A 12500-nucleotide genomic window follows, 5' to 3' on the forward strand; every position below is an offset into this window, starting at 1 on the left:
CAGTGTGAAAGGGGCTTAGGAGATCTAAATAGGGGGAACAATCAAGACACGACAGGTGGCACAGATAGGACAATCAAGACACGACTAGGTTAACAAGGGGGGCGGGGCAAGGGAACGAGACAACACAAGCACATGGCCCAAAGGCAAGGCCATGCGCTTGTACACAAAACACGGGTCTGCCATGATCCTGCCTCAAGACTAGGAAAAACCAAGGACACGAGGGCAGAATCATGACAGTAAGAGTCTATTATGTAAAATATCTTATTCAGATGAGTACTAAATAAACAATAACATGCATTTTATATGACCACTTTTATTTTGGTAAAATAACATTTAGCAGATTCTGAAAGGGGCGTGAAAACTTTTGACCTCAGCTGTGTGTGTGTGTGTCTACCATATAATTTTGCTAGAAAAAAAAAAAAAATGTCAGTAAATGTTGATAATACTGTTTAAGTTGATAGTTAATTTCCAGTGTTGGTTATCAGAGCTGTATTTGTCAGTGTGTTTGTAGAGATCTTCATCTCAATGAAGTTCATGACCTGAGCTTTGCTTCACTGGAGATGTTATAAATGTAGATATCAGTAAGGACTAACCAATGCCAACCAGGCAAACAGCTCAGAAAACAGTCTTTATTTTTGTAACTGTCTGGTGACGCTTGTCCTGCAGAAATGAGGCGATCACGACGGGATGAAGAACGAGTCAATGTTCCTGCCAAAAGAAATCAAGACTTCAATCTGGAAGTCTGTCTGGAGTCTCACATGATCTAAGCAGCACATGTGTGTAACCCTGGAGCCAGACTCAGCGGAGGATCCTGAGAGACACGGCCTCCAGCAGAGCTTTCCTCCATTACAGCACACACACCAGACCAGACCAGACCAGACCAGACCAGACCAGATCCATCCGGACTCAACACAACAACTCATTCAGCTCCAGCAAACATTCATACTGACTCCACCAATCACCTGAGAGTAGGGCGGGGCTAACTGAGTGGAGGACCAATGACAGACAGGGGGCGTGTTCAGGAAACCCGTTTGGAAACAGTCATTATTTTGATAGTTTTTGATGGTGCTAGTGATGAAGCAAAAATAAAATAAAAATAATTCATATACAAAAAACAATTGAGCTTAAATTTTAATGTTTAATTGCATATGGTTTACTCCGTATTAACATTTAAAAATTTTGCACCCATATAAAAACACTGCATAGGTTATTATTAACCATTTGATTTAATTAAATCTTTTTTTTATGCATTTATTCAAATTACTTCAAATCAGCACAAATCTAGCCATTATAGAAATAATTTAGTTAAAAAGTATGAACATGGCTAAAGTATGGCTACAGCTCTGGAATAATAAATATTTAATTAGATAGAATTGTATGAGATGTAATTAACCTGGATTTATTGATTAAATATATATATATATATATAGTTATCGTGAATTTGAAACGCATTCGGTTTATTATTATTATTACAGTAATGTGACCGGTTTTCATTTGTGTGTTAAATGAGCTTATATCTTTTTTTTGTTAAATTGGTCTAATCCACATCAGATAGATCTTAAATCAAGGCCTAAATATGTGTGTAGTGTATGATCTAATAAAACCAGGCACATCATCACTAATTAGAGGCAATTTAATTTAATAACATTTATTTAGACGTTGTATACAATATAAAAGATCAAATTCATTATTTCAATGTATACAAAAAAATAAAACTGCACTACAAATGTTTGAAGGAATGATTTATGCTCCAGACCTGGATTATATCGGTTCTGCTGTGAAACTAAAGATGTTTAGCAGAAGGTGCGAGCTGCTCTTCACTGATGGTTTATACTGCTAAACTATCATCACAGCATCAGTGTGAGCGGATAGTGATGTGTGCTCATTATTCACTCACAATCCTCCTCTTCAGACTCTCTACACACACACACACTGTTAGGATTCACTGATCATTATAACATCAGCAGCTCAGACGTCCTGAATCTCTCACACGAGCATGAGTGACTGGAGACAGAGAGTGTTTATCATGTGAGGAGCGTGTGTGAGGAGTGTGTGAGGAGCGTGTGTGAGGAGTGTGTGTGAGGAGCGTGTGTGAGGAGAGTGTGAGGAGCGTGTGTGAGGAGCGTGTGTGAGGAGTGTGTGAGGAGCGTGTGTCAGGAGCGTGTGTGAGGAGCGTGTGTGAGGAGCGTGTCAGGAGCGTGTGTGAGGAGCGTGTGAGGAGTGTGTGAGGAGCGTGTGTCAGGAGCGTGTGTGAGGAGCGTGTGTGTCAGGAGTGTGTGTCAGGAGCGTGTGAGCATGCCCAGGTGGAGCAGGATGGAGCTGAGGTTCATGCTGATGAAGGCTTGGCTGCGGTCGCTGGTCCTGTGCATCTCCTGCAGCAGCAAGTGCAGCGACGAGGCTTCGAACAGACGCTTGTTCTTCCTGAAAACACACCTGAGGATTAGTGTCCAGCTGATACACACACACACACACACACGCTGATGGGAGCCAGCACTGACCGGATGCTGGAGAGTTTCTGCAGCAGCATCAGCATCTTCTCCAGCAGCGCCGGCTCCAGACGAGGGTTTCTCAGCAGCACAGAGACACAGCGGAAGAAGTCCTCCGAGCTGCACTGCTCCAGGAAACCAGACAGCATCTCTGCAGGACAGAACCAGACCATCTCCTCAAACAAACAGATTACAGCTGATACACGCTCAGAAGAAAGAGACGTCACACATCTGATGGAGAGTAAATGATGATGAAACCACACACAACCTGACTGTTCAACATTATTATTAAATCATTTCCCTCAAACCGAACGTCTGAATGGGTCTGAGCTGAGCTGGGGTCTGCTGAAGTAGATCACACACATGGAGCACATTACAGCTGACCCTCAGACTGACCTCTGCTCCAGCTCCACTCTCTCTCTGCTGTAAAGCTGCTAATGAGCGTCTGCTCAGTGTCCTGCCGCCTCGTTAACACACTCACTGCTGACAGCTACATCCCCAACACACTCACACTCACACTCACACACACACACACACACACACACACGTGTTCAGCGCACTGCACTGTGAGGGGTTCATTACACACATCACTACAGCACAGAGAGCCTGAGCTCATTACATGAACCGTCATAACTCTAACAACAGGGACAGGTTTGAGAAATATACATTTAAAAAAATTAATAAACATAATAATAAAAAAAAATAATAATAATAATTTAACTAAATAAATTTGATTAGCAAAATTTAATCTGATAAAAAAGAAAATGAATCAATTAATTTGAATTTAATAAATACATTAAAACATTAATATAAATGAATACCAATGAATAAACAAATTTGATAAGTAAAATGACAAATTTGATTAAAATGTATACAATGTTTACAATGTAAACAGATGTTTCAATAAAATAAATATAAATGGTTAAATATAATTGAATAAATTTATAAATCAATCAAATTTGTTCTGAACAAGTAATACATTTATATTTACAACAAATAGATAAAAAAGTGATTGAAATAAATAGAGTTTAAATACAATTTATTAAATTATTAAATATTCATGTAAAAACATTTGAATACCTAAAAATATTTAACAAACATAAAATGATTAGAAAATATATAAAACAAACTAATACATCTGATTGAAATAAATACAAATCTGATTGAAATGAATTCACTGATAAAATATAACTTTGATTAAATATAGTATATCTAACAGGACACTACTATAGTGAGTAGGGAAAGAGAATGCAACGATGTAATGAAATATAAACTAAGTATTTACCAATCATATTTTACACAGATATTCATATTTCACAGTAATAACTGTTAAGAATTTAACACTGAAGATGTACAGCTGTGTGGACGACCCTGAGGACGACCCCGAGGATGACCCTGAGGACGACCCCGAGGATGACCCTGAGGACGACCCCGAGGATGACCCTGAGGATGACCCTGAGGATGACCCTGAGGATGACCCTGAGGACGACCCTGTCAGAGCTGGGGTTAGTGGACTTCACACACTCATGATAAAGAGGAGTTCCTCACGTGAGTCTGAGCTCATCTGCAGCAGCACATGTACAGACGGAGACAGCAGACCAGGACACCCTGACCTCAGCAGAGACAGAACCACCGGCAGAGCCTGGTACTCCAGGAACAGAGCCTGTCCTTCATCCGTCCGCACCGCACCGGACAACACCTCCACAGCCTGAGCCAGAACATCCACTGTGGACCAGAAGCACAAACCACTGTTCAGAACATCACTGAAGATAGCCTTCAGATCCACCGACTCAGATCCATCTCACACTATCATCTACTGAACACGGCATCTAATCCAGCTGTGACCCTGCTATACATCTTCTGAACGCTGGATAAATGATCATAATGTTCTCTTGTGTGATCAACTGTCCTGGTGGTCAGCACGTAATGTTCAGTGTCCTGGAGCGAGATGATTAATATGAGAGCACAGATCTGCGGTTCCTCGACGGCTCTGTGTGCGAGCCGTGTTTATTAGAGAGAGTGTTGTTCTCACGGTCACATCAGATCAGATCAGATGAGAGAGAGACAGAGAGAGAGAGCGAGAGAGAGAGAGAGAGAGAGAGAAATGGCCAGCTGTTCCATGACACACATCTGGAGCTCTCCAACTCTTCACTGACACTCACACTCACACACAGAGAGATTCAGATCAACGACAGCATGAGTCATGATTACAGGAAGAGTTTATTTACAGATCAAGAGTTCTAGAAAATGTGTTCATCCTCAGTTCATCTGAGATCAGGAGGAGTTTGTGTCTTCATCAGGTTTGGAGAAATGTAGCACTGCATCAATGGATGCTCTGCAGTGAATGGGTGCCGTCAGAATGAGAGTCTATAATCCATAATAACACTTCCTCCAGTGAAAAAGTGCATCTCCTGTTGTCTCTCACAGATCTGTTTAAACGCTGCTTGATCTGTGCAGATTTCTCTCCTGATTCAGACCAGAACACTTTTTCACTGGAGGAAGGATATGCATAATTTCAGTTAAAATCATCTTAATGCTGGATGTGTTTCAGGTTTTGTCTTCTCCAGATGTTCACTGATGGACTGGAGTGCTGTGGATTACTGTGATGTTTTTATCAGACTCTCATTCTGACGGCACCCATTCACTGCAGAGCATCCATTGATGAGACACTGATGCAGAAACACACTCACAATGAAGGTTCATGAGTGGCTGAATGTTCCTCTAATATAACAGAGATTAGACTGCTGTTAATGAGGTATTTCAGTGCTAAGAGGAGCTCAAGCGTAATGTTATTAATGTCCTTGTGTTTGGGAGCTGGTGTCAGAAAGGAAGAGCAATGCTGATCACAACAACACTGCCACCTGCTGCACGTGCTGTGAAACACTCATTTATAAAGTGTGTTCACACAGGTCTCATATCAAGCAGATTCGTTTCTGACTCTTGATGTAAGATGAGATCTACAGGTGCTGGTCATAGAATTAGATTAGCATCAAAAAGTTGATTTATTTCACTAATTCCATTAAAAAAGTGAAACTTGACAAATAAGGAAATTAATTTTCTGAGATACTGAATTTGGGATTTTCCTTAGTTGTCAGTTATAATCATCAAAACTAAAAGAAAGAGACATTTGAAATATATCAGTCTGTGTGTAATGAATGAATATAATATACAAGTCTCACTTTTTGAGTGGAATTAGTGAAATAAATCAACTTTTTGATGATAATCTAATTATATGTCCAGCACCTGTATGTGTCTTACATCCTAACCTGAAGTGTTTATCAGATTAAAGAGGAGAACTGCTGGTGTGGATCTGTGTGTGTGGACCTTGACTGATGGTCTTGATGATGATGAGGCAGCACAGGAAGCGTGTGTGGAGACAGGAGCTCTTGAACAGCGGAGGAACACGTGATCCTCGAGACACCTCTTCTCCCAGCCTCCTCAGCGTGGAGGTCAGGACAGCGTGCTGGAGGTCACAGAACAGACAGCACATGAACACACTCAGTTTCTTTAAACATATCTGCCTTACATACTCGTTTGAAGTTACTTTACAGCACTTTTTAAAACGTTTGATCACCTTACACCACGTCCTTAAATGCACATACTGAGTGACTGATGCCATCTTTAAAAAATTATAATCAGTTGATTTTAATGCAAAGATTGAGACTTTCAGTTAGACTACTGTACTTCATCACCCATTTAAAATCTAGTTATAGAAGGCTGAAAAGAGGAGATTTAAATGAGCTCGAGAAAAATACAGGAAACTACAGCTGGTTCAGATATCGTCTAAGTCAAGGACTGTTATACAGCGGCCAAATTCATCATAAAACTAGTATTATCAGCAGCTAAAACTGGTTCTAAGTCAGTTATTTGTATCTTCTGCTGTAGTGTGTCAGTAAGTCTATATTTCCAAACATTGATTTTGTTATTAACTGTAATAATGCAGTGAGAGTATTTGTGATCTCGATCCAGGAGAACTGTGGAGACGTCTGTCTTCAAACACGGCTCTAGAGAAGGTGAGTGTGTGTTGTGGTGATGTCTTGCCTGCGAGCTGCGCTCCAGATGCAGCAGGACGCAGTAGATGCAGCGCAGCAGAGACAGCATCAGAGACGAGGACGGCTCCATCACAGCATGAAGCTGCTCCACCAGCATCGGAAGAACCTGACAACAACACAGTGTGTGTACATCTGAACTGTGCAGCTCCAACCAAAGACAGCAGCTACACTACGGTTTAAGAACATGCAGCAGAACCCATCAACTCAGAACTGACTCAATTTATTTTGTCTTAAAGAAAAAAAAAGTTATGTGTGGCTGGAAAAAATAACTAGCAATCAAGTGCTAATGAGTAAACTCAATCCCAGCGTTCGTTATATGGCTCAGAAACGTGTGTGATTACAGCCGTTAGTCTAACGAGTCTAATGATTCAGTGCTGATTCTCATTAGATGAACAACACTAACTGAAGAGAAACATCTGGACTAACAGTGATGAGGACGAGGTGTTTCACATCACAGTGATGAGAACAGAGGAAACGTGAAAATACATGATGTACAGAAATCAATGGATTCGCTTCATTTATCATCATGTGAAACTGTCTGTGTGATGTGTTTTACTGAGCACTGAAGTCTCCGTGTGTGTGTGTTCATGAGAAGACAGACCCTGGTGCATCTCTCCTGCGCTGAAGACATCTGACCTCTGACCTCCATCAGCTGACCGTCCACCAGCCAATCCAGCAGCAGTGTCAGCAGCTTGAGCAGCGGCCCGTGTGCAGCAGCCTGATCACACACACACACACACACACACACACACAACACATCACCTCTAGAGATCAGCTTACTTCAGCACATATCCCAGTCACTCTTCAGATACTGTCACAAGAAGCAGGGAACCGCTCCATCCACACTCCCTCGCTCACAGAACACACTCCCTCGCTCACTGACCCTCAGAGAACACACTCCCTCGCTCACTGACCCTCAGAGAACACACTCCCTCGCTCACTGACCCTCAGAGAACACACTCCCTCGCTCACTGACCCTCAGAGAACACACTCCCTCGCTCACTGACCCTCAGAGAACACACTCCCTCGCTCACTGACCCTCAGAGAACACACTCCCTCGCTCACTATCTCTCACAGAACACACTCCCTCGCTCACTGACCCTCAGAGAACACACTCCCTCGCTCACTGACCCTCAGAGAACACACTCCCTCGCTCACTGACCCTCAGAGAACACACTCCCTCGCTCACTAACCCTCAGAGAACACACTCCCTCGCTCACTAACCCTCAGAGAACACACTCCCTCGCTCACTGACCCTCAGAGAACACACTCCCTCGCTCACTGACCCTCAGAGAACACACTCCCTCGCTCACTATCCCTCACAGAACACACTCCCTCGCTCACCAACCCTCACAGATCACTCCCTCGCTCACCAGCTTTCACAGAACACACTCCCTCGCTCACCAACCCTCACAGATCACTCCCTCGCTCACTAACCCTCAGAGAACACACTCCCTCGCTCACTAACCCTCACAGATCACTCCCTCGCTCACCAGCCCTCACAGAACACACTCCCTCGCTCACCAACCCTCACAGAACACACTCCCTCGCTCACTAACCCTCACAGATCACTCCCTCGCTCACTAACCCTCAGAGAACACACTCCCTCGCTCACTGACCCTCAGAGAACACACTCCCTCGCTCACTGACCCTCAGAGAACACACTCCCTCGCTCACTGACCCTCACAGAACACACTCCCTCGCTCACTGACCCTCACAGAACACACTCCCTCGCTCACTGACCCTCACAGATCACTCCCTCGCTCACTAACCCTCACAGATCACTCCCTCGCTCACTAACCCTCAGAGAACACACTCCCTCGCTCACTGACCCTCAGAGAACACACTCCCTCGCTCACTGACCCTCAGAGAACACACTCCCTCGCTCACTAACTCTCACAGATCACTCCCTCACTCACTAACCCTCACAGATCACTCCCTCGCTCACTAACCCTCAGAGAACACACTCCCTCGCTCACTGACCCTCAGAGAACACACTCCCTCGCTCACTAACCCTCAGAGAACACACTCCCTCGCTCACTAACCCTCACAGAACACACTCCCTCGCTCACTGACCCTCACAGATCACTCCCTCGCTCACTAACCCTCACAGAACACACTCCCTCGCTCACTGACCCTCACATAACACACTCCCTCGCTCACTGACCCTCAGAGAACACACTCCCTCGCTCACTGACCCTCAGAGAACACACTCCCTCGCTCACTGACCCTCAGAGAACACACTCCCTCGCTCACTGACCCTCAGAGAACACACTCCCTCGCTCACTAACCCTCACAGATCACTCCCTCGCTCACTAACCCTCACAGATCACTCCCTCGCTCACTAACCCTCAGAGAACACACTCCCTCGCTCACTGACCCTCAGAGAACACACTCCCTCGCTCACTATCTCTCACAGAACACACTCCCTCGCTCACCGACCCTCACAGAACACACTCCCTCGCTCACCGACCCTCAAAGAACACACTCCCTCGCTCACTGACCCTCAAAGAACAAACTCCCTCACAGAACACACTCCCTCGCTCACTAACCCTCAGAGAACACACTCCCTCGCTCACTAACCCTCACAGATCACTCCCTCGCTCACTAACCCTCACAGATCACTCCCTTGCTCACTAACCCTCAGAGAACACACTCCCTCGCTCACTGACCCTCAGAGAACACACTCCCTCGCTCACTGACCCTCAGAGAACACACTCCCTCGCTCACTATCTCTCACAGAACACACTCCCTCGCTCACCGACCCTCACAGAACACACTCCCTCGCTCACCGACCCTCAAAGAACACACTCCCTCGCTCACTGACCCTCAAAGAACACACTCCCTCACAGAACACACTCCCTCGCTCACTAACCCTCAGAGAACACACTCCCTCGCTCACTAACCCTCACAGATCACTGCCTCGCTCACTAACCCTCACAGATCACTCCCTCGCTCACTAACCCTCAGAGAACACACTCCCTCGCTCACTGACCCTCAGAGAACACACTCCCTCGCTCACTGACCCTCAGAGAACACACTCCCTCGCTCACTGACCCTCAGAGAACACACTCCCTCGCTCACTAACCCTCACAGATCACTCCCTCGCTCACTAACCCTCACAGATCACTCCCTCGCTCACTGACCCTCAGAGAACACACTCCCTCGCTCACTGACCCTCAGAGAACACACTCCCTCGCTCACTGACCCTCAGAGAACACACTCCCTCGCTCACTGACCCTCAGAGAACACACTCCCTCGCTCACTATCTCTCACAGAACACACTCCCTCGCTCACCGACCCTCACAGAACACACTCCCTCGCTCACCGACCCTCAAAGAACACACTCCCTCGCTCACTGACCCTCAGAGAACACACTCCCTCGCTCACTATCTCTCACAGAACACACTCCCTCGCTCACCGACCCTCACAGAACACACTCCCTCGCTCACTGACCCTCAGAGAACACACTCCCTCGCTCACTAACCCTCACAGATCACTCCCTCGCTCACTAACCCTCACAGATCACTCCCTCGCTCACTAACCCTCAGAGAACACACTCCCTCGCTCACTGACCCTCAGAGAACACACTCCCTCGCTCCCTGACCCTCAGAGAACACACTCCCTCGCTCACTGACCCTCAGAGAACACACTCCCTCGCTCACTGACCCTCAGAGAACACACTCCCTCGCTCACTGACCCTCAGAGAACACACTCCCTCGCTCACTGACCCTCAGAGAACACACTCCCTCGCTCACTATCTCTCACAGAACACACTCCCTCGCTCACCGACCCTCACAGAACACACTCCCTCGCTCACCGACCCTCAAAGAACACACTCCCTCGCTCACTGACCCTCAGAGAACACACTCCCTCGCTCACTGACCCTCAGAGAACACACTCCCTCGCTCACTATCTCTCACAGAACACACTCCCTCGCTCACCGACCCTCACAGAACACACTCCCTCGCTCACCGACCCTCAAAGAACACACTCCCTCGCTCACTGACCCTCAAAGAACACACTCCCTCACAGAACACACTCCCTCGCTCACTGACCCTCAGAGAACACACTCCCTCGCTCACTAACCCTCACAGATCACTCCCTCGCTCACTAACCCTCACAGATCACTCCCTCGCTCACTAACCCTCAGAGAACACACTCCCTCGCTCACTGACCCTCAGAGAACACACTCCCTCGCTCACTGACCCTCAGAGAACACACTCCCTCGCTCACTAACCCTCACAGATCACTCCCTCGCTCACTAACCCTCACAGATCACTCCCTCGCTCACTAACCCTCAGAGAACACACTCCCTCGCTCACTGACCCTCAGAGAACACACTCCCTCGCTCACTGACCCTCAGAGAACACACTCCCTCGCTCACTGACCCTCAGAGAACACACTCCCTCGCTCACTATCTCTCACAGAACACACTCCCTCGCTCACCGACCCTCACAGAACACACTCCCTCGCTCACTAACCCTCAGAGAACACACTCCCTCGCTCACTGACCCTCACAGAACACACTCCCTCGCTCACTGACCCTCAAAGAACACACTCCCTCACAGAACACACTCCCTCGCTCACTGACCCTCAGAGAACACACTCCCTCGCTCACTGACCCTCAGAGAACACACTCCCTCGCTCACTAACCCTCACAGATCACTCCCTCGCTCACTAACCCTCACAGATCACTCCCTCGCTCACTAACCCTCACAGATCACTCCCTCGCTCACTAACCCTCAGAGAACACACTCCCTCGCTCACTGACCCTCAGAGAACACACTCCCTCGCTCACTGACCCTCAGAGAACACACTCCCTCGCTCACTGACCCTCAGAGAACACACTCCCTCGCTCACTATCTCTCACAGAACACACTCCCTCGCTCACCGACCCTCACAGAACACACTCCCTCGCTCACTAACCCTCAGAGAACACACTCCCTCGCTCACCGACCCTCACAGAACACACTCCCTCGCTCACTGACCCTCAAAGAACACACTCCCTCACAGAACACACTCCCTCGCTCACTAACCCTCAGAGAACACACTCCCTCGCTCACTAACCCTCACAGAACACACTCCCTCGCTCACTGACCCTCAGAGAACACACTCCCTCGCTCACTAACCCTCAGAGAACACACTCCCTCACTCACTAACCCTCACAGAACACACTCCCTCGCTCACTAGCCCTCACAGAACACACTCCCTCGCTCACCAACCCTCACAGAACACACTCCCTCATTCACTAACCCTCACAGAACACACTCCCTCGCTCACTAACCCTCACAGAACACACTCCCTCGCTCACTAACCCACACAGAACACACTCCCTCGCTCACTAACCCACACAGAACACACTCCCTCGCTCACTAACCCACACAGAACACACTCCCTCGCTCACTAACCCTCACAGAACACACTCCCTCGCTCACTATCTCTCACAGAACAGTCTCTCGCTCACTAACCCTCACAGAACACACCTCACCTTTCCTGCCACTGTGTTTGATGGAGCTCTCTCTGGTTTGCTGGGTTTGGGGTCGTATGCTTTAGGAGCAGCGGTTTCTCGGCTCCTGTGTGTCGTGAAGGACTCGTACTTTCTCTGGACAAAAACACACACACAAGAGTTCATTCGTCCTGTACATTTACACCACTGTTTGGAATTTATTAACATTTTAATGTTTTACAAAGGAGTCTGTTCTGCTCACCAAGAATGCGTTTGCACTGCACCAAAACAATGTTAAATATATGAAATATTATTGTAATGTAAATCGTCTGCTTTCTGTGTGAATCTGTGTTTTTGATCAAATAAATGCACCCTCTGTGAACAGAAGAGATGACTTTCCGAAGCATCTGAAACTCTAAATGTTTCCAGTCTTGTGGTTATTGAGTAGTGACTGTATTAGAAACAGTGCTGGTCTTGTACCTGCAGGTTCTCCAGTCGAGCTTGAACTTTCCG

The 12500-nt window shown here is 46.9% G+C and overlaps 1 protein-coding gene across 1 annotated transcript in view; it reads right to left on the reverse strand.

Annotated features, from left to right (window-relative positions):
- Positions 1-1632: 1632 nt before the first annotated feature.
- ccdc138 (coiled-coil domain containing 138) overlaps positions 1633-12500 on the reverse strand; it is a 14678-nt gene continuing 3810 nt past the window's right edge. Inside the window, exons 7-15 of the mRNA XM_026271052.1 lie at positions 12468-12500; positions 12030-12143; positions 7140-7256; positions 6528-6644; positions 5811-5949; positions 4035-4211; positions 2499-2637; positions 2275-2421; positions 1633-2035 (exon numbers count right to left, since the gene is read on the reverse strand). The exon at positions 12468-12500 is cut by the window's right edge and continues 45 nt beyond it. Coding sequence (XP_026126837.1) covers positions 2280-2421; positions 2499-2637; positions 4035-4211; positions 5811-5949; positions 6528-6644; positions 7140-7256; positions 12030-12143; positions 12468-12500 — 978 coding nt within the window. The 3' untranslated portion in view covers positions 1633-2035; positions 2275-2279. The remainder of the gene's footprint in view (positions 2036-2274; positions 2422-2498; positions 2638-4034; positions 4212-5810; positions 5950-6527; positions 6645-7139; positions 7257-12029; positions 12144-12467) is intronic.

This window comes from Carassius auratus, chromosome 9, assembly GCF_003368295.1.
Source record: "Carassius auratus strain Wakin chromosome 9, ASM336829v1, whole genome shotgun sequence".
Classification (NCBI taxonomy): Eukaryota; Metazoa; Chordata; class Actinopteri; order Cypriniformes; family Cyprinidae; genus Carassius; species Carassius auratus.